General features: G+C 42.2%; 1 protein-coding gene across 1 annotated transcript; it reads left to right on the forward strand.

Moving 5' to 3' along the window:
• Positions 1-26758, forward strand: LOC133236370 (adhesion G protein-coupled receptor F4-like). The gene is made up of 10 exons (XM_061398371.1): positions 1-220; positions 9037-9145; positions 10378-10432; positions 13050-13201; positions 14167-14418; positions 15892-17271; positions 19650-19691; positions 20129-20188; positions 21636-21692; positions 25880-26758. Exons 2-9 carry the CDS (start codon positions 9059-9061, stop codon positions 21681-21683), a joined length of 2076 nt encoding a protein of 691 aa, XP_061254355.1. The 5' UTR covers positions 1-220; positions 9037-9058; the 3' UTR covers positions 21684-21692; positions 25880-26758.
• Positions 26759-27052: the final 294 nt, after the last annotated feature.

Raw genomic sequence — 27052 nt, forward strand, 5'->3', positions numbered from 1 at the left:
ACAAGCCTCGAAACCCAGGGCAGGTTCACAGTTCTCACATCGGCTTCTCACCGAGGCTAGTGAGCACCAGGGCCTCCTCGGCCTCCTTTCAAACATGGAGAAGGCAGATCACAGCCGCTGACATCGTGGGGGGTGCCAGGGCGGACACAGTGATGGTGGGGCACCCTGGGGGGAAGCCTAGCGCCGACCCCCTGCTGGGCTGCGGGATTTCCTGGATGCCGTGAGTACACACACCACACTAGCACCTTTTCCTGCTGAAGACAGGATTGTCGTTAGACGTATCCCAGTGTGGGGAAGATGTGTGATTTATGATGGTATTTTCTGGAATGCTTGACTCTGCAGGAAACTTCCCTCCCATTACTTAGAGATTGGCTAACTCAGGTCTGGAGTATTTCCTCAGTCTCTTTTGCATTGGTTTCTTTTTAAAAAGTCATTTGTCATTTGCTCTAAATTGCTCACTCCTAGGGCTGAAAATGGCAATTAAATCCTCTGTTTTCCAATAGTCTCCCTTGCTTGATAATTGGATGAGAAAACTAGCTTTCAATTCCCTTATTTAGGCTGAGCGTAAAGCTAGATGTTTTCTTTCTTTCTTCTTCTTCTTCTTTTTTTTTTTTAAATGAAGCATGCTTTAGTAGCTTCTTCTTTAGTGGGACTGACAAAGCTGCCCTTAAACGGGAAACATTTCCTCCACTGAACTGCTGAAACCTTTTTGCAAAGGCATCTCACCCTCATTTTGTGGCCAATACTATGTCATTTGATGGTATATATTCCTCATACTTTGAGGACAATTCTGGAACCTCTAAAGTGTGCATCTAAAGATGCTATTTTTTTTCCCTTAAGTGTCAACCGTCCAGGGAACTTTCTTCATGAAGCAGGGAAATTGCCTGTCTTATCAATTTCTTTAACATCATGTAAGTATCAAGATAGTTGGTGAGATGCTGGAAGCTTTCCAATTCTGAGATGATGTGATTACTCAGACTTATCAGAATTTGAATCCAGACTGCAATTTTCAGAGAAGATGCTAAACTACAAAGGCCTGGGCTGGACGCCATCTAAAATAATCTAGGATGAGATGTTTCTTTTTTTTTTTTTTTGTCTTTTATTTATTTATTTATTTTTTAAATTTTATTTTATTTTTAAACTTTACAATATTGTGTTAGTTTTGCCAAATATCGGATGAGATGTTTCTACTAGCAAATCTTTCGTATCTTTTTCTTCCCTCAAGGCTCTGTATGAATCAACTCATCCATGGCAAGGGAGAACCCGTAAGAGAGACTGAATATATTCTATTATCGAGGCCAAGAAACACAAACAACTTGCCATCTGGCTAAATAATCAGAGTCTTAATTACACTAGTGGGATAGACAGGAGATTAAGCTGAGGGGAGCAACACACACACACACACAACAAAATGTGGGTCACTGAACTCACCCTCCAGTTAACCTTTCTGAATTGATCCTTCCCACCAGTGGGATTGGCTGAGTATGCAGTGAGGTGCCATCTAGAAGGTTTGAAAATGAATTTTCTGTTCCTCTCACCTTGGGGTGAAGTTCAGTGGAGCGCAATGCTTTGGGAAAGTGTCCAGGGAGTTTACAAACATTCTCAGGCAGCTCACCTCCGAGCGTTTTGCATGAAGAGGTTTGAGAGATCACACATTTCCTTGCATTCCTCCCCGCCTGACTGTGCTTACAGTTCCCAGGTTGCACTTCCTATTATTTTCTTGGCAAGTCCTGATGCCAGCCCTAGCTCAGCATGTTCAGACAGGCGGGGAGCGCCTGAGCCTGTGTGAGTCACCTGCTCCAACACCATCTAACATCTAGTATCAGAAACAGTTCCATGATCCACGAAGGCTGACTGTATTTTTGAATTCCAACGCATTCAGAAACTCAGTTCCAGGTTCAGGGAAGATGGGACAGTTAGAAGATGGTGTTTAAACATAGCCAGCATCTTCTAGGTCCGTCCAGGGAAACAGTATTTTGTGATTCCCGACTTTGTGGCAACAGTGTGGAGACACTTGCACTGTCATGCTTGTGGAAGACATCACTAATCTGGCAGCCCATAGTTTCCTACTGAAACTAGATGAGACCTCAAAACCTTTTTTTACATAAGGCTCCACGTAGTATAGCAAAGAGGAGGTCCATTAGACTGGGTGCATTTCAACTTACATTACCAGGTTCCAAGTTTATCCAAGGGAAGCTTGGCATGCTGCAGTCCACGAGGTCGCAAAGAGTCAGACACGACTGAGCGACTGAACTGAACTGAAGTTTATCTAGCCTTGCAAATATGCTCATCTGTTCCCCTAAGATAGGGGATTTTATCCCCTAAGATAACTTGTGATTTTATTTTTTAATTAATCATCGAATTACTTTATTTTTATTGGAGTGTAATTGCTTTAGCAGGCTTGAACAATGGCTCAACAGGTAAAGAATTTGCCTGCAATGCAGGAGACTCAGGAGACGAGGGTTCTACCCTTGTGTCGGGAAGATCCTGTGGAGAGGGAAATGGCAACCTACTCCAGTATTCTTGCCTGGAAAGTCCCATGGACAGAGGAGCCTGGAGAGATACAGTCCAATGGGTCGAAAAGAGCCAGGCATGACTGAGCAACTGAATGTATATAATTGCTTGACAGTGGTGTGCTAGTTTCTGCTGTACAATGAATTGAATCGGCCATATGCATACATATATCCCCTCCTTCTTGGACCTCCCTTCCACCTGGGGAGAATGATCTTGTGATTTTAAAACAAAAACATCAGAAGCTGGCATTATTCACTCCTTTATTCATTTCTCCAACAAATATTTACTGAGGTTATTATACACCTTATGCTCTGCTGGATGCTGGGGACGGAGAAATGCCCTTCTATGTTTACCTCCTAAGTAATGATAACCTGAGTTTCCCACAAGGTGCAGTCTACTTTCTCTAGGGTTCTGGGGCTAAAAGCATTAAGCCCAGTGCTGTGCTGATCCCATGTCCTTAGGGCTCAGAGCACAGGCAGTGAATGGTGTGCGAGATGCCTATGGCTGTGAATTCTCCAGCAAGTTAAAGCCTGAGATGCAGTCCCTCTGGGACTTTTGAGTGCAGCTGTATTTTCCTTTAAGCCTCTGAAGGCTGCAAACACTAGATTCTCTCTCTCTCCGAAGTAATCACCATGTCAGAGCAGGGAGCCTGGCTTCCATTCAGCCGCCTAGAACTGCTGCTTCTTATTAAGTGAAAAGCAAAAGGAGGTGATTCACACCTCTATGAGGATGCACAGAGAGTTGGGTTGCGGGAATAAGGAGGAGTAATTGGAAATTTTCTAGTTCCTGAGAAGCTGCCATTCCAGATTGCTTGTTGCTTTTATTTTTTTTAATTTTATTTTTTCAAGAGTTTTTTTGATGTGGACCATTTTTAAAGTCTTTATTGAATTTGTTACAATGCCGTTTCCGTTTTTTGTTTGTTTTTTTGCCTGAGAGGCTTGTGGGATTTTAGATCCCCGGTTAGGGATCAAACCAGCACACCCTGCCCTGGAAGGTGAGGTTCTAACACTGGCCCACCAGGGTCCCCTGATCATTGCTTTTATCTCTGAGATAAATCTCCTTCTGGATACTTTGGGACAAAGTGTGGAGTTGCCTTTATTGGGTGACTAGTACAGAAGCTGGAGGGAGTTTCTTTGTAAATCAGATACCTATTTATTTACCTAATTACCGCAGATGGCCTCTGGTGAGAGTTCTTTTGCATCTTTCTTTTCCTCTTTTTTATTCTCCATTTCTGAGGCTCTCTTGCCCTCCCTTGTGGTCATCCCAAACTTCTGACCGCCATGTATGTGTGCCTGCCTCCCTTCCCTCTCTACGCCAAGCATCATCTCTAGTTTCAGGATAATTCTGGCTTATTTCATGGACTAAAGATGACCACTACACTGCCTCCTTCTTTCAGGATGTGCTAACACCAGGACTATCACCCTCTGCTGGGCTACTCTGCATCACAATTTGAGTGAATTAAAGGAATTAGCACAGGACTAGCATGGGGTGAAGTGAAGTAATTCAGTCCTGTCAGATTCTTTGTGACCCCACAGACTGTAGCTTGCCACGCTCCTCCATCCATTGGATTTTCCAGGCAAGAATACTGGAGTGGGTTGCCATTTCCTTCTCCATGGGATCTTCCTGACCCAGGGATTGAACCAGGGTCTCCCGCGTTACAGGCAGCCCCCTTAACATCTGAGCCACCAGGGAAGTCCCTGGTGGTAGCATGGGGTAGGGGTCTGACAAAGGCATGGGAAGCCCAAATCTGGGGAGATTAATGTGTTCCCAAATAGCATACTGTCTTTGGATAGCAGCTTTCCATGCACCCAAGGCACTTTTGATGATGGAGTAAATTTGGTAAAAGCTGGGTGACAGTCTTATCACTTCAAGAACTCTTGGGACTTTGCTATATGAAAGCCTGTGTGTGTGTGGGGTGGGTGGTGGTGGTGGTGGAATGCAGTGTTTCCCAAATGGACTTGACCATGGACCCCCCTGCTCTTCTATGAGACCAGAATGCTTTGGCAAAATCCATTAGACACCAAATTCTGTATTGTTTGCCTACTAAGAGCAAAGCAGAGAGATTTCCTGAATTTGTAGAACATTTAAGTATTCTTGCCTGGAAAATCTCATGGGCAGAGGAGGCTGGTAGGCTGCAGTCCTTGGGGTCGCTAAGAGTCGGACATGACTGAGCGACTTCCCTTTCACTTTTCACTTTCATGCATTGGAGAAGGAAATGGCACCCCACTCCAGTGTTCTTGCCTGGAGAATCCCAGGGACAGGGGAGCCTGGTGGGCTGCTGTCTATGGGGTCGCACAGAGTCAGACACGACTGAAGTGACTTAGCATCAGCTTACGTATATAAAAGTCCTCAGTGTTGTTTTTCTTCCATCCTTTTTCTCTTTACCTTTTGATGCCTGGGACAAATTGTTGCCCAACTGATGGTGGATAATATGCATCCTTCCCATGATAAATATACATGATTGCAGTGCCAGTCTACTACTGGGCTGGAGCTGGCTTGTGCTGCCTCAAGAGAGTTGACTGTTATGTTTTCAGGAATTAAATTATATAAATATACCCCTCAAAAGAATTTTCCATATTGGTTGCATTTCAACTTGAGATTTGGACCATTGAGATGAAACAACGTGAACCCAAGAACCTTAAATTTAAAAAAAAATGCTAGATTTTTCTAATAAGACATGAGTTAGAAATGAGATTCTAGTCCAACCGTGTCATTTCAAAGGTAAGGAAACCAAGGCATGGAACATTTGTGAGATTTGCCCAAAGCCATCCAGCAATTCATGAGAATTAGGAGTCTCCTAGCTTCGGGCTTTTTCAGTGAAAATCACACTCCCTTGGATTGAAGTGTCTGGGTATTTACAGAGCTTGAGGATGAGTTTTGACCTAGCTGTCTATCTTTTTAAGTAAAAACTGAAATTGCCATCATTATTATATTCATTAGAAAGAAATCATTTACTCAACCAAGTTTCTCAAGAAGAGCTGCTTCCTTAGAAACAAATAAAAAGCTTTCTGGACACACACAGCATCAGAATTTATGGTCAGCTAGTACTGAGTGAGACTTTTAGTGCTGCGTATGTGAGAGCTCAGTCATATCTGACTCTTTGAGACCTCATGGACTGTAGCCCGCCAGGCTCCTCTGTCCATGGGATTATATTGACAAGAATATCTGAGTGGGTTACTGTTTCCTACTTCAGGGAATCTTCCTGACGCAAGAGTTGAACCCAAGTCTCCTGCAGCTCCTGCAGGCATTTTTTTTTTTTTTTTTTTTGCCCCTGAACCATCTGGGAAGCCCCTCTTATAGTGCCATAATTCATCAATTCTAAGATAGGCATTTTTTTTCTAACCTTTCAACATTTCTGAAATTGGAATATATTGTACAATCAGTGGCATGTCATAGTTTAATAGGCAAGCTTTTTTTCTTTTCCTGTCTTAGTGGACATGAAAATAATGATGTTGCTTACAATGTTAGAGTCAATGAAACACGATAATTTAATTCAGTGTAGCAATGTCAATTTGGGTACTTTCTTGTTTCCATCTTTACATGTTTATCTCTAGTCAGGCATGGACATGAATATAAATATATGTGCATTTTGGTCCATGTCATTTCTCATATTGTCTTCACTGTTATTTTTTTCCCTTTTAGAAGGCATCATTAAGCCCAACCAATGGATTTAAATTAATGAATCACTGAGGATAAGATATGAGTGTTAAAACCTCAAAGAGAATCTTACTATATGTAGACATTGTGCTAGGCCTTGGAGAGGCATTTTATTTGTACTTCCAGAAAATTTTCAGCTTGGTATTACACAAACTCAAAGTTTGTTCTAGTTATCAAGGTTTTGCGTGTGTTAGTCGCTCAGTCATATCTGACTTTTTGCAACCCCATGGACAAATGTAGCCCGCCTGCCTCCTCTGTCCATGGAATTCTCCAGGCAAGAGTACTGCAGTGGGTTGCTAGTCCCTTCTCCAGGGGATCTTCCCAACCCAGGGATCAAACCCAGGTCTCCTGTGTTGCAGGCAGATTATTCACTGTCTGAGCCAGCAGAGACGCCCCCATCAAGTCTTTACCAACGATTAAGAGAACGTGTTTCTTCCATTCTTTTCTGTACAATATCAACCTCTGATTATGGATTATGCTGGCAGTGCTTATTATTTTTTAATTCCTCATTCTCAGGGGTCTTAAGCTTTCCCCACTGCTCTGCAGAGCACTCTGGCTTTTGGCCTCAGCCAACATCTGAATTCTGATGGGAGGGATTCCATCTAACTCCTTCTGGTGAGAAGAGAAACAACCCAGTTGGAACTAACCTAAAAACATCTATCCATATGACTCATCCCCATTGTCAAACTGGACACAATTGAGAATGCTAGGACTTCTCTTGAGTAATATCATTAAACAGTATCTCCTAGCATGTGTAGTAACTGAAGGAAATTTACCATATAATTATCCTACCAAGTGGTATCTGGGTTGCACATACCAGACAATGATAACATGAATGATTATGTAGTAAATTAACCTCAAACTAACCAAGAATGCTTAGTTCAAAATTTGTGCTCCTTATGTGTATGCTTATGATTTCGTATTGCATAAATATTTATGCCAGTAAAATTTTTCTTAGTTTATATGAATACATAAAATGTATCATTTCATAGTCTTCCACAAAGAGCATAATGATCTACAGAAAATGCCATGGCTTTTGGGCTGTCTATTCCTTGAACATTTTTTGGAACTGTGGCCTTGGAGGCCCTAGCATTGGTTGGGGAATATTTTTGGGTTCCATAAATCACATCACATCACTATGCCAAACCCTTGACTTTCTTCCAGCAAGATTAACTTTAAGCAGGATTCCTGTAATGAAAATAATGAAGAATAAGAGTGGCCTCTCACCTGAAGCCTTGGATAGCAGGCATTACTATTTATAAATGCCTCCCTTTGGCTTGACTTTGATCATTTAACTGTGCATTTCAAACAATGCTCTCCAGATAGAGGAAAATCACACTCACCCATCAGTCCTATTCTTTGGTTCTGAATGTAGATATCTTTTCTCCTTGAGAAGTGTACCTGGGGAAGGAGATTGTGATCAGATTGTGAGGAATAGCAAAGAGAAAGGATCAACATGACCAATTTGACTTGACAAGGAAAATGAATCTTATAGTCTATATTTCTGTTTTTCAGATTGCAGTTTCCATCCATTAGAGGTTTGTGAATTCAATTAAGTGGGTAGCAACCAATTTTTGAGAGAATGTCAGATAGAATAAAGTGGGATACAAGACAAAAATTGTGACTATCAGAATGTCTTACTTGCAGATAGGAAGAATTGTATTTTAACATAAAAGTTTTTAAAATCTAAAAATCATTTATTTTCAAATGTTTATATAGAGATAGCTTTATACACACATATTTTTGTCAGTACACACTGAGTCACAATGTAAGATCTGTTTATTATTGCGTTATGGTAAAAAATTCTTGAAAGTTCAGTTCAGTTCAGTTCAGTCGCTCAGTCATGTCAGACTCTTTGTGACCCCGTAGACTGCAGCACACCAGGCTTCCCTGTCCATCACCAACTCACAGAGTTTGCTCAAATTCATGTCCATCAAGTTGGTGATGTCATCCAACCATCTCTGTTGTCCCCCTTCGCCTCCTGCCTTCAATCTTTCCCAGCATCGGAGTCTTTTCTAATGAGTCAGTTCTTCGCATCAGGTGGCCAAAGTATTGGAGTTTCAGCTTCAACATTAGTCCTTCCAACGAATATTCAGGACTGATTTCCTTTAGGATTGACTGCTTGATCTCCTTGCAGTCCAAGGGACTCTTAAGAATCTTCTCCAGCACCACAGTTCAAAAGCATCATCTTGAAAGCTACAGGAGAATTATATGTAAAACAGTTATTTTAAGACAACTCATACTGGTACTTCTGTTACTTCTCTTTGTGAGGATCAGTTAAAAATCTATCCTAAACAATATTGATACTGAAAACTGCCTTCTGTGCCCATCCACCGATTGGTTGCATACGTGAAAACTTCTTTCTGCCCACACTATAAGACTGTGAATTCCACAGTTCTGTTTCAACACCTATGCAAATCCATTACTGACTTTGCCGGTCATTCTGCCACGTTCCCTTTCCCCTGCTCAGACTTGTTCTACAAGATGATGGTATAAGTCAAAACATACTTTCCCTCTGTTCATTGGTTAGGAGCTCAAAGACAATTTTAAACTAGAAGACAACTTGGAAGCCTTCCTGTAAGTGCCTGTGGATCGTCATCTCGGCAGAGGGCACAGTGGCGTCATGAAAGTCCCTCTTAGTCTTGACTCCAACTAGGAAGGCTTTGATCCAAGATCCTTGAGTTTTGTCTGCTTCCTGGTCACAGTTTGCCTCGGGAGCCTAAATGGATCAGAGTGAGTGTATCTCCATTGGAGCATAAGGAAATTTACATTTGTTGCGAACTCAGTGGTTGGTTAGCTGACTAAATATTAGGTTAGTTATGTGGTATTGTCATCTTCAGCTTGATCCACCCTTGTCTATTGCAGGTGAAGATCTTCGTGTGTGAAAATGAAGTCCCAGGCAACCACGATTTGCTGTTTAATATTAATTTTGGCCACAGAATATTCTCAGAGTAGATTCCATATCCGCGCAAAAGTAAGTTTGATTAATTCTTATGTGGTCCCAAGAGAAATCAATCAGGTCTCTGAGACGATTAATTTATAATAAATAACATGTCATTTCAAAGAAATTTTCAAATGATTACAGTGTTACCCTTTCTGATGGCAACTTTCTAAAGAAAGGAAGGGACAATGAAAAGTTGAGAGTTGGCTGGAGCTTGTGACAGTACAGTATTGTTGTCACAGGGTGCGACAGTCTAGTAGAAAAACCACTTTGCAAGCCATGGAGTATGTAGACAGGCAACTCTTGAGAGGCAGAAGCACTAACTTGGCAGTCAAGCCATTTAGGTTCAAACCTTAAGTTTATCTGTTAGCCGCACAAGTTGCTTCAATTCTCTGGGTCTTAATTTCCTTACCATAACACGAAGAGTGTCTTTTCCTCTTTTAGATTTTTACAGTCCTTTATAGCTACAAGATGCTTAGTCAGGAAGTTGTGTCTGACCCTTTTGTGACCCCATGGGTTGTAACCCCCCAGGCTCCTCTGTTCGTGGGATTTCCAAGGCAAGAATACTAGAGTGGGTTGCCATTTCCTTCTCCAGGGAATCTTCTCAACCCAGGGATTGAACCCATATCTTCTGCATTGGCAGGTGGATTCTTAACCACTGAACTACTAGGGAGACTCGGGTTTGATCCCTGGGTCAAGAAGGTCCCCCTGGAGAAAGAAACGGCAACCCATTCCAGTATTCTTGCCTAGGAGATCCCATGGACAGAGGAGCCTGGCAGGTTACAGTTCATGGGGTTGCAAAGGAGACGGACGCCCTTAGCAACTAACAACAGCAACATAGCTACAAAAAGATTCTATTATTGCAACCTAGCACTCATTCCTAGTATCTTCTCACTTCTTTCTCTGTGTATCAGGTGGACCATATTAGTTCCCTATCATAGCTACAGTTAATATAAGCAGAGAACAGTTTAGTGCTCTAATTGTCACCACTGTGCTCTCCATGGGTCCTTAAGCTTTCCAACAGATGTACCCAATCCCCTGACCTTCAGAGCCTATGTGACCACACCCAGTTTCTAGCCTTCACTCGGGGCAGCATGTTCTCTGCCAGGGCTCACATCCCTTCAGCAAATTCCTGCAATATCAGATGCCATTTTCTTTCTAGTCCTGAACACATTTTCTCTTCATATTCACATGGAGTCTCTAAGTTGAGATGAGAGAGAAGAGTCCCACTGTAAAGAAAACCTTTGAGAATTTATGTTTTACAGGATGGAGATAAACTTCAGGGTCCTGAAAGAAAACCCAAGACTGGAAGAATTCAAGGTATGTAGCTACAGAACAGTCTTCTTCCATTTGAAGACTGGGCAGAATAAAGGAAGGGCATGGATATTGCAGATCAATCCCCAGACCACAAGTTTTCACACAGAATAACAATCTCAAATAAGTTCTAAATGTTAAACATCATCAACAGATTTTCTTGCAATTATACTATTACCCACGGCATAATCAATGAAACAAGTTGGCAGATATTCATACATGTTCTAGAATAGTAGATGAGCTGCTGCTGCTGCTAAGTTGCTTCAGTCGTGTCCGACTCTGTGCGACCCCATAGATGGCAGCCCACCAGGCTCCCCCATCCCTGGGATTCTCCAGGCAAGAACACTGGAGTGGGTTGCCATTACCTTCTCCAATGCATGAAAGTGAAAAATGAAAGTGAAGTCGCTCAGTCATGTCCAACTCTTAGCGACCCCATGGACTGCAGCTTACCAGGTTCCCCCATCCCTGGGATTCTCCAGGCAAGAACACTGGAGTGGGTTGCCATTTCTTTCTCCAATGCATGAAAATGAAAAGTGAAAGCGAAGTTGCTCAGTCATGTCCAACTCTTAGCGACCCCATGGACTGCAGACTACAAGGCTCCTCCATCCATGGGATTTTCCAGGCAAGAGTACTGGAGTGGGGTGCCATTACCTTCTCCAAGAATAGTAGATGAGAATCCCTTTTAAAACTCAAAAGGGAAATCTGAACTAATGAGCTAACAAGAGGCAGAAGAGTGAAGAGGACAGGATCATTCATTCCTTCATTCAAAGATACTTTCAAGGTTCTTAAAAGCATGTAGCACTCTGAGGCTGAGTGATCTATTCAGTGATGTAATAGGTATCATGTTGGTGAGATTGACAGAGGATAAGATGGTTGGATGGCATCATCAACTTGATGGACATGAGTTTGAGCAAGCTCCAGGGGTTGGTGATGGACAGGGAAGCCTGGTGTTCTGCAGTCCATGGGGTTGCAAAGAGTTGGACATGACTGAGCGACTGAACTGAACGGAACTGGCAAGACTGGTTACTCTGGAGAAGTGAGAGACAAACTGTGGAATCATCATGAGAGGTAAGATAGTGAAATCCTGCGGTTCTCATCCACATAGATTACTGGGATCTGCACAGTCATGGCCAAGTATATTTCTGGGGGCAAATACAAATCTATACAGATTTGGAGCTAAGAAAGGAAAGAGGAGAGAAATGTATCTAATATGCATTGAACATTTACGACAACACTGATCCAAGTGCTGTACAAGATGCTGTCTCATTCAATGTTTGTAACAAGAATATGGCATTACCTCCAAACTATATGAATGAGGGAATTGAAATGCACTTGGCTTAAATAAATTGCAACAATAGATACACTTGGGTGGATGTCAAGGAAAGATGCAAAACAACCTGCTTCTATTCTCCTGTCCGAGTAATAAATATTTGTCATCAATATTCTTTGGCTCACAGCCAATAGGGCACTTCAGTTTGTATTTATTTCAATACCTTGATAGTTCTCAGTATCATCTACTTCTTCCTACTGCCCTGCTGCTATCTGAAGGCAATTCTTCCTGGGAATACTTCAGCAGCTTCATCAAGTCAATCCACTCTCCTCATGGGCCAAATTAGGCTGCCACCAGTTTTTTTGAATAAAGTTTTATTGAAACGCAGCCATGCTCACTCATTCACACATGGTCTTTGATTGCTTTTATGCTACTAAGCAGAGCCGAGTATTTGTGACAGAGACCATATGGCCCTCAAAGCTGAAATGTTTACTCTCTGGCCAGCTTTGTTGTATTTAGCAAAAACATAGAATGTCTGGTGAAATTTAAATTTCAGATAAGCCATGAGTGATATTTCATGGGTTATACATAAATGAAAAATTATCCACTGTTTTACCGAACATTTTTAATCAGTTCTCTTTATTCGTGGATTCTGTGTTTGCATCTTCTCCAAATCAGCACTCACAGAGCTCTCTGAATTATTAACAGACATGCACAGAAGAACAGAAAAATGGTCAGCCAAGGTGCATGTTCTCAGTTGAATGAGGTGGCACTTGACCTTCCTACTATAAACAAGTGTTTTTTGTGGTCTATGTAGTGTCACGTGTTTTGTGGTTTTGTTTTTAGTTGGTGATTTTGCTGTTTAAAATCGCCCCCAAATATAGTTCCAGAGTGATGTATGGTGTGCCTAAGAGGGTTGTGATGTGCCTGATGGGGAAAATATATGTGCTAGATAAGCTTTGTTAATGTGTTGTCACAAGTTACAGTGCCCTTGGCTGTGAGTTCAATGTCAGTGAATCAAAAGCATATATTAAATAAGATGTCTTTAAATGGCACAGAATCCAAGGTCTTGCAGGACTTGACCCTGCTTTCCTCCCCACCCTCATCTCTTGCCCCTCTCCCCTCAGACACTCTGAATCAGTCTTTATGCATGAACCTCCCTTCCACATGTTCATCGCTCTGTCTGGATATCAGCTGGATATCACAGTCTGCCTGGCAGGTCTTAGTGGTTGATGGCTGAGAACCCAGTTCAATGTCATCTCCTCTGGGAAGCAACCCCCAAGCCTCGGGAAGGAGTTAGATGTCCTTGTCAAAGTGTGGAAATGCTAATCAGGCCTCTCTCTCTCTTCTAAGAAAAATGCCATGGACCTTGCAGCACTTCTTCCAACTGCAGCCAGCCCTGTGCTCAGCACTTTCATGGAGAAATAGGATTTATCTGTAATGGAAACAAGTGGCAGAAATCAACTGAAACATGTACAAGCCTTTCTGTGGAAACACTCTTTATGGTGATGTATTTGCATATTTGCATCTTATTTGCATATTCTACAAGAAACATTTTAAATGTTTTCTGTTCAGCATGACAATAAGTCTCAGATCTGGACTTGAGGAATTCTGCAGAGTGGGTTCAAATTTGTTTCTTATCATCCCTTCCTCACCCAAACTCTCAACCACTTTATTTTGCCTTCTCAAAATCTTTACCCCCCCCCCCCCAAAAAAAAGATCTGAAATTCATTCAGACAGTGATAAACACTTAGAGATTAAAGTTTTGGCTTTAAAAATGGATTTTCACACCTCTTATGCTAATCAATTAAGCAACTGAATTTGTCTACAGTTAAATTCATTTTGATATCTTTTTCTCATACTTTCAATCACTTGACCAAAGGAAGACAAGGTGTGTGTCCCAGAAAGAATAAAAATCCAATGAATAAAACAATTCTCAATTAAAATATTTTATGTTGTATCCTTTCACTTAGCCACTGTTTCCTTCTGCCTCTCCTTCATCCCTGTAGAAGCACATTTATCTCTGCATCTCCTAAAATGTCAACTGTTTTTAGAACAGGAGTATCAATACAGTCTCTGTCACTTCAGTTCAGTTCAGTTCAGTTCAGTTGCTCAATCATGTCTGACTCTTTGCGACCCCAAGGACTGGAGCACGCCAGGCCTCCCTGTCCATCACCAACTCCTGGAGTTTACTCAAACTCATGCTCATTGAGCCGGTGATGCCATCCAACAATTTTATCCTCTGTTGTCTCCTTCTTCTTCTGCCTTCAATCTTTCCTAGCATCAGGGTCTTTTCAAATGAGTCAGTTCTTCACATCAGGTGGCCCAAAGTATTGGAGTTTCAGCTTCAGCATCAATCCTTCCAATGAATATTCAGGACTGATTTCCTTTAGGATGGGCTGGTTGGATCTCCTTGACATGTTGCGTGCTTAATCATTTTTGAGTGAAATAACCATCTTTTTACAAACAGGACTCAAACAGTGCATCACGCCTCTCCGTGGCAGCACCGTCTATAACTCTGCACATTCTTGACTACCAAACCCCAGAGCCCATCAGGAGTGTAGCTCAAGGAATCCAAAAGAATTGTCCACTGGATTATGCCTGCATAATTAATGCTGTGAAATCATCAGAAGCAACGTCTGGAAATATTGCATTTATAGTGGAGTTACTAAAAAACATTTCAACAGATTTGTCTGATAATGTCACCCGAGAGAAAATGAAGGTATTCTATGTTAATTTCATTCAAAAATCTGACAATTTTTTGTTTCAAAATCTTGTACTTTAATAGTTTCAAAATAGTTTTCAGGGTAAAAACTATCATAACCAGAATAACAACTCATTTCAGTTTTGGGAGTGGATTCATCCTAGTTTATGGACATTTTCAAGAAATAGTGAAAGAAAGTCACTCAGTCGCATCCAACTCTTTGTGACCCCCATAGACTGTACAGTCCATGGAATTCTCTAGGCCAGAATACTGGAGTGGGTATAGCCTTTCCCTTCTCCAGGGGATCTTCCCAACCCAGGGATCAAACCCAGGTCTCCCACATTACAAGCGGATTCTTTACCACTTGAGCCACAAAGGAAGCCCAAGAATATTGGAGTGGGGAGCCTATCCCTTCTCCAGCAGATCTTCTTGACCCAGGAATTGAACCGAGGTCCCCAGCTTTGCAGGTGGATTCTTTATCAACTGAGCTATCAGGGAAACCCTTTTCAAGAAATAAGAACATTTTTAATACAGGTTTTTGTACAGACTGAATATTTTCAAGGAACTTATCACATAATGATCCTGTGAGGAAGACTTTGACTACTGTAAAGTTTCCCAAATTTTATTTTTGTAAAATGTAATTGTACTGAGAAATGTTAGCAGAGGTTTCATTTCTTAAAAGAGAGATCTGTAGTACAGCAGATATAGGAATTCTGGGGTAAATGAAGCCAAGTAGGTCTTATAGCAGGACTTTCTAGAGCTTTAAATGTGTTAATAAACTTTGGCATTCTTCACAAGGGTGGGGCGGAGGATAAGGATATGGTGTGCTGTACTTGGATTTCCATAGGACTGTTTCCTCCTTAAACAGTCATTAATATCTCATGGAAAACTTGGGTTATACAAATTGAAGTTGGAAATGCTGCCTGGGGTGTATAATAAAGCAGGCAACCCTTCTCTGTAGTTCATCTCATTTCATTTCATCTTATTTGCTTATTTCATTTTATTTTATCTTATATATTTTTTTAGTTTATATTTATTGATTTTTTAAAATTGGGGTATAGTTGCTTGACAGTGCTATGTTAATTTCTGCTGTACAGCAAAGTGAACCAGCTTCAAGTATACATATATCCCCTCTGTTTTGGACTTCCTTCCTATTTAGGTCACCACAGAACATTAAGTAGAGTTTCTCGTGCTATACAGCAGGTTATCAATATCATCAGTTATCTATTTTATCCATATTAGTGTATATATGTCAACCCTCAATCTTATTTTATTTCATTGCTTTTTACCATATTTCGTTTTTAGCATTTCTAATTTTTTTCCTCTCTCCGAAGTCCTACTAGTATGAGATTCTAATAAACAGTGAATTTGAAGAGAAACATGTCAAATAATATCAAATCGTCTGATCTTTAGAAACTTGAGGTTTTAGAAATCAACTTTGTACCGCAGCGTGTACATCCCCAGTATTGTATCCACTTTTCTCCACTGCAGAGCTACAGCAAGGTGGCCAACCACATCCTCGACCCAGCGGTCATTCCAAACTGGGCTTTCATTCCAGACAAAAATGTCAGCTCCGATTTGTTGCAGTCAGTGAATTGGTTTGCGAGGCAACTCCACATCCAAAATGAACCTGAGCACATTGTGGATGAATTCTTCATTCAGACGAAAGGGTTCCCCATCAACAACAATACCTCAGAGAGAAGTCTCCGTTTCTCCATGAGCTTGAACAACACAGTGGAGGGTATCCTAGGAATCATAGAAATCCCCAGGCAAGAGCTGTGGAAGCTGCCCCCAGATGCATCCCAAGCTGTTGGCATAGCTTTTCCCACCTTGGGGGCTGTCCTGAAAGAAGCCCACTTGGAAAACACCCGTCTTCCCAGGCTGGTAAACGGACTGGTCCTTTCAGTGATTTTACCAGAAAAATTGGAGCAAATCTTATTCACGTTTGAGAAGATCAACAAATCCCAGAATGCCAGAGCCAAGTGTGTTGGCTGGCACTCCAGGAAAAGGAGGTGGGATGAGAATGTCTGTGAAACAAAGTTGGACACCAAGAATAGAGTGCAATGCCGGTGTAACTACACCAACGTGATGATGTCTTTTTCCATCCTCATGTCCCCCATATCTGTGGACAACAAAGTCCTGGACTACATCACCTGCATTGGGCTCAGCGTCTCCATCCTTAGCTTGATTCTTTGCCTGATGATTGAAGCCACCGTCTGGTCCCGGGTGGTCATGACGGACATATCATACATGCGGCATGTATGCATTGTCAATATAGCTGTGTCGCTCTTGACTGCCAATGTGTGGTTCATCTTAGGCTCCAACTTCAACAAAAAGGCCCAGGACTACAACTGGTGTGTTGCGGTGACATTTTTTAGCCACTTTTTCTACCTCTGTCTGTTTTTCTGGATGCTCTTCAAAGCCCTGCTCATCATCTATGGACTGCTGGTTGTTTTCCGGAGGATGATGAAGTCCCGCATGATGGCCATTGGCTTTGCCATTGGCTATGGGTGCCCATTAGTTATTGCTGCCACCACTGTGGCTATCACAGTGCCAGGGAAAGGCTACGTGAGACGTGGTGCCTGTTGGCTTAACTGGGATGACACCAAAGCCCTTTTAGCCTTTGCCGTCCCAGCCTTGGTCATTGTGGCTGTGAATCTTATTGTGGTATTGGTTGTGGCTGTCAACACTCAGAGGCCCTCTATTGGCAGTTCCAAGTCTCAAGATGTGGCCATAATCCTGAGGATCAGCAAAAATGTCGCCATCCTCACCCCACTGTTGGGACTGACCTGGGGTTTTGGAATAGCTACACTCATAGAAGGCACTTCCTTGACATTCCACATAATCTTTGCCCTGCTCAATGCTTTCCAGGTAAGTTCTGTGAGAGACACTTATTTGACTGATACTATTGATACTATTAGCTACTTTTTATTTACAAAATATTATTACCTTATAATTTGGCATTCTGGCTATACAACAAAATATGGCTATGGTTTAAAAATACAGAACACCACATATTCCTTCCATTTCCTTTCATATCTTAGAGACATTTATCTGTGACATCTCTCTGTCTATTGATTGTCCAGTTGGATTTCGATGATCAGGCTGATTGGGTAGGCATCTCCTTTTGTCTTTTCTAAAGTTTCAATGTGAAAAGACATTGACCTTCACTTATGGAGGACTAGTCTTTGGTTAGGGATGTGTGAGGCACATATTATGCCTCAAAACAAGCACAATTTTTATGCTTTCTCAAGTAGTCTAGGCAATCTATGAAATAATAGTCATTTTTCACAGCATGCAGAGATGGTCCATGCCACTCACTTTGGATGTTAATCGGTCAGGGATTCTCATACTCCTTCCCTGCTATTCTCTGTAAAATAAATGTCATTTGTTATTCACAGAAATGGATCCCAGCAATGTCACTTTCTCTGGTCCTCAGACTTCTCCTCTGTAAAATAAAGATGGATCTAAAATGATCTCTAATGTCTTTTCTTGCTTAACATGCTTGCTTTGATAAGATTATCCATCTAAAAGTCGTTCCACTTCATCTTGGCTACTAAGCCACTTTTAGGAAGCTGTCATTAGGCTGCTTTCTGCACCCATGAGTAATAGAAAATTTAGGAAGTTTATATATATATATATATATATTTATTTAAATATATCTATTTATTTGGCAGTTCTGGGTCTTACTCGCAGCAAGTAGGATCTAGTTCCCAGACCAGGGATCAAACCCAGACCCCTTGCATTAATGGTATGGAGTCTTAGCCACTGGGCCACCAGGGAAATCTCAGAAGGTTTGTATTTTTAATATATTTTAAATCAGGAACTGGCAAACTGTGGCCTGCTGCCTGTGTTTGTAAATAGTTTTATTGAAATACACCTTACACATGGGCTTATATACACATCTTTTTATTGAAAAAGTTTTATTGAAATACACCTCACACACACACATTTTGCCTATGGTGGCTTTAGTGCTACAGGGCAAAGGTGAGATAGTCGGAACAGAGGCTGTAAAGCCTGCAAGCCTGAAATATTTATTATCTGCTTCTTTTCAGAAAAATATCTTCAAAAAAATTTTGACCAATAATTTAAATTAAATATAACTGTTTAACAAAGCAACAAAGTATTCCATATCACTATTAGTCTATTTCTAAACCTAATGTGAAATAATAAAGCCAACTTCAAAGTAATGCCAACTCAGTACAATTATACATCTTACTCATAATTTCTTAATAACTATGGAGAACATTTATTTCATTCTTTCCTCTGTATTGCTTTAAAGAGAAACATTTTACTTAAGGTTTTCTTTGGGAGTGGGGATCAAAAGCTCTTGGACTCACATAAATCTCCCCTGCTCTTGAAGTTATACTCATTACCACTGATCTCATCCTACTTTTACTTTGCAATTTAATTAAACCCCAGAAAATTTTGTTCTGCATTTCTCTTTCGGATCATTTCTCTTTCTATTTTCTTGATGGAAAGACAATTTCTAGATTCCCTTTAGTTACACACATTCCATTTTTCTAAAACAAGCGTTCTCTGTGACTCACAATTCAGCATTTTCAGTTTTCTGATCAGTGTTTCTTCTCCATGAAACTGTCCTTAGAAACCAGGCTTCCCTTCACTCTTGTGGCAGGATTCAGATTTTCCTTGCAAGACTCCTAACTCCCATTCCTTAAAAGGATTGACTGGCAATTATTCTGACTTTGTAGGTGACCAGATAATTTAAACTCTTAGAGACCCTGGTCTTATGGGTTTCTTTAGACTTCTCTCTCTCTTTTTTTTTTTTTGCAGTAACTTCTTTCACCAGTTTTAGAGACTCTAGCTGCCTGTTTCTTGACTTTTCCATTGAAAGTAGACTAGAATACATTTCATTTTCCCATGACACCTTCCTTGATTGTGACTTTGAATGACAAAATTTTATGTATGTGTTACTATCATCATGAGTAAGAACAACCACCTTAATACCTGGGAACAAATGTAAACAGATTTATTAAGTTTGAAAACTATCCTACATTTGAAGCCATTCAGGAAATATCAATCACTCTCATGCACAAGCTGGAAGGTTGTCCTCTGTTTTTGAGGTCCATTCAAAGAAAACACTCATTAGTGCAAGAGAATCCGTAGACACTGAGGTTTCTAATATATGATAACTATCTTTGAAGGAATCTAGAAGAGTAGTGTTAAAATAACTTCTGGGTTATGGTCTGCAGAACTGTCCCTCATACTTTTGTTGAATTCTGTCACAGGGGTTCTTCATCTTGCTGTTTGGAACCATTATGGACCACAAGGTAACTTGAATTTGTGTCACTCACTGTAAATGTTTTTTCCATGTGGTTGGGGGGAGCAGGAGGATGAAGCAGCCTTGATCAGAGAGAATGTGGAGAAGAGTTGAGTTTGTGGGGTGATTCAAGGCATCAGCTGCAGGGGGTGGGGGGTGGAAAGGGAAGAACCATACTCTGTTTTGTCCTGCTCCTTCTCAAGTCAACTGGAGGTTATATTTGAACATAGCTGGTGAAAAAAAATAGAAACCATGACCAGAATTTTCATCTTAATCCTAAATCTAGTTATGATTACACCTCAAGTTTTATCCAAGTTTCATTATTTTCCAAGCACGGTGTTGAACCATCTGATGATGCTTCTGCCAGAGTTGCTGGCCTCAAAGTTTCAGGACCCAGGTCTAGACCTTGAGGATGTTGTCATTTCTTCACTCTCATTGCTTCTGTAGATACGAGATGCTTTGAGGATGAGGATGTCTTCACTGAAGGGGCAGTCGAGGGTAGCAGAGGTAAGCCTCTCCCTTTCAGTCTCAATACTGGAAGGTCGGTGTTCTCAGTAGAGTCATGCAGAGACAAATACTCAATATTGGGGATTTGTTAGCAAACAGAATCATGAGGGCATACCTTTATTCATTCATTTCTTCAATCAACAAATTTGGAGTATCCTGCTAGAGCTTAGGGTCACTGGAACATACCCCTCAAGAAAAGTTTCCAGGGAATTCCCTGATGGCCCAGTAGTTGGGACTCCATGCTTTCACACTCGGGCCTGGGTTTGATCCCTGGTTGGGGAATTAAGATCTTGCAAGCCCTGCAGCATGGCGAGAAAAGATAAAAAGCAAAGTTTCCATACTGGTTGTATTTCAATTACATACATTTGGACCATTGAGAGAGAGACGATGTGAACGCGTAGACCATAGATTCGTAAAATGCCAGAGCTGGAAATAAGACATGAGTTAGAAATGAGATACTAGACCCCCTTTTCATTTCATAGGTAAGGAAACCAAGGCCCAGAGTACTTATGAGATTTGACCAGAGCAACCCAGTAATTTATGAGAATTAGCATTCTTCCTGCCACAGGCTTCTGCAATGAACCACACTCCCTTGAACTGCAGTGTCTGTGTATCTAAAGATCTTGAAGATGACTTTTGACCTAGTTATCTGTCTCATCAACTACCAGCTGAAATTGCCACCATTGTTATATTAATGAGAAAGAAGTCATTTACTCAATCAACAGTTTCTCAATAAGAGCTGCTTTTAAAACAAACAAATAAAAAACTCTCTGGAGACACACAGAATCAGAATTTACAATCAGCTAGTACTTAGAGTGCAGAGAAGGCAATGGCACCCCACTCCAATACTCTTGCCTGGAAAATCCCATGGATGGAGGAGCCTGGTAGGCTGTAGTCCACGAGGTCGCTAGGAGTCAGACACGACTGAGCAACTTCACTTTCACTTTTCATTTTCATGCATTGGAGAAGGAAATGGCAACCCACTCCAGTGTTCTTGCCTGGAGAATCCCAGGGACGGGGAAGTCTGGTGGGCTGCCATCTATGGGGTCACACAGAGTCGGACACGACTGAAGTGACTTAGCAGCAGCAGCAGTACTTAGAGTGACTTTTAGTGCCAAAGACCATCAATTCCAAGATAGGCATTTTTTATCCACCTTTGAATATTTCTGAAATTGAAACACATTGGGCAATCAGCAACATGTCATGACTTAATTGGCAAGTTATTTTTTCATGTCCTTCCTCCACAGACATAAAGTATAATGATGTTGCTTACAATGTGAGATTCAGTGAAATATGATAATTTAATTCAGGGTAGCTGTGTCAACTCTGGTACTTCATGCTTCCATTGTTACATGTTTATCTTCAGTCAGGTATAGACATAAATCTATGTGCATTCCAGTCAATGCCATTCTTCACTGACATTAGTGTTATTTTTTCCCCTATTTAGAATGCATCGTTAAGCCCAACCTATGGATCTAAATTAATGAATCGTTGAAGATAAGACGTGAGTATTAAAAAATCAAGGAGAAGCTTCGGGAAGGGAACTGGGGATATCTTTCAGAGAATGGAAATGTCTTTATTGCCGAGCACATAAATGAAAATACACACATCTTTAAAACCCACGTCAGCTCAGTTTACTTGATCAAATGTTAAGAATACATCTTTTTTTTTTCCTGTCCTCAGTGAGAGGATGCAGTCATCATCCACATTCTGATACAGGATACATCTTGATGTTTCAGTTCAGTTCAGTCGCTCAGTTGTGTCCGACTCTCTGTGACCCCATGAACTGCAGCACACCAGGCCTTCCTGTCCACCACCAACTGCTGGAGTCCACCCAAACCCATGTCCATTGAGTCGGTGATGCCATCCATCCATCTCATCCTCTGTCATCCCCTTCTCCTCCTGCCCTCAATCTTTCCCAGCATCAGGGTCTTTTCAAATGAGTCAGCTCTTTGCATCAGGTGGCCAAAGTATTGGAGTTTCAGCTTCAACATCAGTCCTTCCAATGAACACCCAGGACTGATCTCCTTTAGGATGGACTGGTTGGACCTCCTTGCAGTCCAAGGGACTCTTAAGAGTCTTCTCCAACACCACAGTTCAAAAGCATCAATTCTTTGGTGCTCAGCTTTCTTTATAGTTCAAGTCTCACATCCATACTTGACTACTGGAAAAACCATAGCCTTGGCTAGATGGACTTTTGTTGACAACGTAATGTCTCTGCTTTTTAATATGCTGTCTAGGTTGGTCATAACTTTCCTTCCAAGGGGTAAGCGTCTTTTAATTTCCTGGCTGCAGTTGCCCTCTGCAGTGACTACACACACCTTAATTTCATTGTTCAGTGAGTGTTGACACTTGCAGTAGCCCCATTGTTGAGAAGGAAGTCTTAATTGATTGGAATCACAAAGCTACAAGCACGTCTCTCCCTAAAGAAGCTGGTGTTCAGAATCATTCCTAAAGGGATGAGGGTGGAGTTGCACAAATCAGCTGCCTACTCACAGGCACTTTCTGAGACTTATTTCTACACAGGTGAGATCAGGGGGAAACAAATATTAGTCAGTCGTGCAGGGGAGGATAAGTCACACAGTGGCAGCCTGAAGCCAGAGAGGTAAAAGCGGAATGTGGGCAGGGTGATGGAACTTGCTGTGCTTTTGTCTTGGAGAGGTGTCTTGCCTTTCTGCATGGATACCGAGGAGTCTCAGACTTTTTTTTTAAACACCACCCAGCGGCAGGCACAACCTCTTTTACATTCCTTTCCTTTCTGAATCATGGCCCATCTATTGAGCAATGGGGCAAAGGAAGGGGTTGAAACAATCTCATGGAATGAAAGACTCTCTGAGTTGGAAGAAACTTTAAGGGCCCTCCTGGATTAGAGATTACGCAAACCTGCTGTCATGCTGCTGTGGACATTGGCACGTGGTCCCCAGAAGAGGGAAGGGGCTCTTTCATATACATTGACTGGCATGTACCGGGTGCTATAAAACAAAGGGGAAAACACTGGTGTATTACCCTTAGTTAATCGCCTTCATGTTTGAATTTTAATTTTAGAACTTTAAAGGGGAGGATTCAGTAGAACTTTGAAGAGCTAACGCCCCCAACTTCTGTCCTTTTCCTAGTCCATAGGAATCTTCCCTGGTAGGACATTGCTTTAGAATTTCTTGATTAGTCAGTAAGGAGAGGCAGTTCAGATGACCAAGTAAAGCCAATCTTTCCACTGTTGTCGTAAGTCATTTCTGACTCTTTTGCAACCCCAAGGACTGTAGCCCACCAGGGTCCTCTGTCCATGGGATGTCCCAGGCAAGAATACTGGGGTGGGTTGCCATGTCCTTCTCCAGGGGAATCTACCTGGACCAGGGATTGAACTCACGTCTCCTGCATTAGCAGCAGATTCTTTACCACCGAGCCACCAGGGAAGCCCAGTCTTTCCATCAAGGTTCTAATTTGATCTGTTTGGGGAAGTTTCTTAGACTAGCAGTCCCCAGTCTTTTTGGCACCAGGGGCTGGTTTTGTAGAAGACATTTTTTCTATGGACCGGAGGGTGGTGATGGTTTCAGGATGATTCAACCCTAACCCTATTGTTATTATATCAGCTCCACCTAGATCATCAGACATTAGATGTCAGAGGTTGAGGACCCCTGTATTAGACTACTTGGGTGGAGGAGGCTGGGCCACCTGGGGATACGATCTCTAACCATTCTAGAGAAGAGAGGTGTAGATGAAGTCTCCACTTTAGCTAGTTCAGCATATCTGGCTGACTGTATCAATAGCTGAGACAACCAGTAGAAGACAAAGTCAGGGACTGTACCATTTAGGAGAATCAGAGGTGCTCAGTGTTTGGCCAGTATCAGGAGGAAATGGAGGAAGGAGGTGGAAACACACCAACAACTTGCCCCAGAGAAATGCTCACCACCTCATTCTTCAGCTTTCAACCTCTATTTCTAAACCTGTGAAGTGGGGGATGGATGAGGATTGCATTTTTTCAGCACATCTTCGGTGGGTGACCCTGGGCCTATTGAATTCTCCCGGTAATAGCAGTCTCTTTGCTTTTTACATCTGGACCCAGGAAGAATTAGAAGCGCTCAGAAGCAGCAGCTGGCACCACGCTGGAGCCAAAACAGGCTCAGAGGATAGGATGGGAAGTTCATGACCAGGGATCCTCCCAAGTCTAGAATGGAGGGCTGGCAGCCATGGGAAGGTCTTTCAGCAGAAGAAAGCAGGTCTCCCGTCAGGGGGCTGAGAACAGAATTACAGCTCAAGACACAGGCAATTGGGGAGCACAAGGCTGGATCGTGGTCGAGGCTGGGGTTAATCACAACGCAAAGGCAGTTTTTCAGATCTTAAACCAGGACACAAAATCTTAGACTGAAGGGGTTTTGGGTCAGAAAAGCGGCCGGAGGTGAGGTACGGGGCCCTCCATTGTTGGAAACACCACATACCCCAGGGACCTCAGGTGGGACTGTTATTAGGAACAAGGTCTGGACACGTGTTCGGAGAGGCCCGGGGACTGTGGAAGGGCAGCAGCAGTGTGAAAACCGGGATGTTTTCCCCACATCCCAACTGGGGGACCCCGTCCTGGGAAGCAGGGGAGGAACGTGAAAGTGAAGTCGCTCAGTCGTGTCCGACTCTTAGCGACCCCATGGACTGCAGCCCACCAGGCTCCTCCATCCATGGGATTTTCCTGGCAAGAGTACTGGAGTGGGGTGCCATTGCCTTCTCTGAGGGGAGGAAAAGGAAGGGCATTTTTAACACGCGGCCAACGCTGCACAGCGCCCTCTGCTGTTCATACGGACTGCTGCTGCTGCTGCTAAGTCGCTTCAGTCGTGTCTGACTCTGTGCGACCCCATAGACGGCAGCCCACAAGGTTCCCCGGTTCCTGGGGTTCTCCAGGCAAGAACACTGGAGTGGGTTGCCATTTCCTTCTCCAATAGACCCAGTAGAACTTGTTATTAACCTAGTGTGATTTCAGAGTCACTAGGATGGCTCCTCCGTTCTGAAATCTCTTCCATGTATTCATGGTTAAACTTCACTTAAAAAAACTCTTTATTCCAAGTGAGAAACGGGATGGATAGAACGGATACCTGGAGAGAAGCGCCAAGGTTTTCCTAGGAAGTTGCAAATTCAGAGGACTGAGTCATTCTAGAGATCAAGCTTACTTAGCAGAAGGGCGAGAGGGGGACCTTGAAAATTTAGGCATGTGGGAGTGGCATGGAGAAGGCAAAAGGCACAGAAAAATAAAGCTGGGAGTTTAGCCTTCCTACTGTGTGACCTTGAAGAAATTGCTCAATGTTTCAGTGTCTCCACTTCCTCATCTGTAAAATGAAGCTAATAATAGTACATACCTCTCAGGTTACGGGACTCAATGAGCCAACATACTCAAGATTCATAGACTAATACCTGGTTCGAATTAAGTTATCGGGTTTTGATTTTTTTGTTTAGTTGTTGTATCCACCTCTTTTGCGACCCCATGGAATAGCCTGCCAGGCTCCTCTGTCCATGGGATTTCCCAAGCAAGAATACTGGAGTGGGTTGCCATTTCATTGTCCAGGGGAATCTTTCTGACCCAGGGATCGAACCTGTGTCTCCTGACTTGGCAGGCAGAGTTTTTTTTTCACCACTGAGCCACCTGGGAGGCAAGTTGTCCATACATGCCAGCTATTATTCTGACTTAACCAGCATGTCAATCATTTTGCCTAGGATGCCCCATGCTTCATGGAAGTCCTGGGTCCTGGCTGGAGAATTGAACTCCTGCGGGAGGCTGGAAGGCAGGCTGGAATGTAGAGGGACAGTCATGTTTCCTTGGAAGACTTTCTCTTCTTGCCAGAAATGACGCCTGAACTCTCAGTAAGAAGGTTTGCCGAGGAAAAATTGAGGAGAGCATTTGGTGACTGGGTTTTAAGGACGTGGATTTATGAGCTCTTTGATCTACCCGTGACCTGCAAAAGCCTAGCTTCTTGGTCAGCGTTGGCAAGATTAAGACTTAATCCCCTTTCACCCCCGAGGACTTGCTCTGCGGTTCCTTGGCTCAACCTCCCATGTCTCTGAATGGATCCTGGCCCTTTGGGAGGTCAGGATCTGGATCCAGGTTTGGGGCAGGTTGGGATAGGCATGGGGGTGGGGTGGGGGAAATGAGGTGGCAGGAAACACACTTTATTTACTTTGGAGACAGTTAAAGCATGCTAGGTTTCCTAAAGATAGGGGACAACAATAATAATAATAAAGAGGACTTTTTTGGGGAGCTGGTTGTGCAGCTTGTGGGATCTTTGTTCCCCGACCAGGATTCGAACCTGGGCCCTCAGCAGTGAAACTGTGGAATCCTAACCACAGGACCACCAGGCAATTCTCAAGAGGACTTTTCAATGTGCTTGCTATTTTGCTCTGTTTTAGACCTTGAGTAAAATAATTTTGCCCCTGGGACCTTACTTTCTTCATTTGTGAAGCAGAAAAAAAAATTCTTGTAGTTATTATTATTTGTGTGTGCATGTGTGTGTGTGTGTGTGTCTGTTTAAACCACTGTACATATGTAAAACGATTTTGGGTGTTATTTTAGAAATAAAAATGAAAATTTTTATTTTCTTTTTTGTCTCTTTATTTAAAATAATTATATTACAAAATAGAACATACAATATCTCCTGCATAATCCTATGCTTTCAGAAGTGAAATACTCACCTTCTTGAAAATATTAATATCTTGTTTTCTGACTCCAGCATCCAAGAGTGACCTTAGGCAGAGATATCTTAGACCTGAGCGACTCAGTTTGAAGACTAATTTTCTCCTTGGAATTTTTCCCCTCCTGGTAATTCTCATCTTTGGGCATAACTCAATGCCTCCATTGAGAAATAGATTTTTCACCCTTGTTAGGTGGTTTGG

The sequence above is a fragment of the Bos javanicus genome, chromosome 23 (assembly GCF_032452875.1).
Source record: "Bos javanicus breed banteng chromosome 23, ARS-OSU_banteng_1.0, whole genome shotgun sequence".
Classification (NCBI taxonomy): domain Eukaryota; kingdom Metazoa; phylum Chordata; class Mammalia; order Artiodactyla; family Bovidae; genus Bos; species Bos javanicus.

What these genes read in the sequence shown, in the direction of transcription:
- LOC133236370 (XM_061398371.1), top strand. Translation starts at nt 9,059, where the DNA reads ATGAAGTCCCAGGCAACCACGATTTGCTGTTTAATATTAATTTTGGCC. An exon ending in CAAGACTGGAAGAATTCAAG is followed by an intron (nt 10,433 to 13,049) that starts GTATGTAGCTAC and finishes CTCTCTTCTAAG; the next exon opens with AAAAATGCCATGGACCTTGC. An exon ending in TCACCCGAGAGAAAATGAAG is followed by an intron (nt 14,419 to 15,891) that starts GTATTCTATGTT and finishes TCTCCACTGCAG; the next exon opens with AGCTACAGCAAGGTGGCCAA.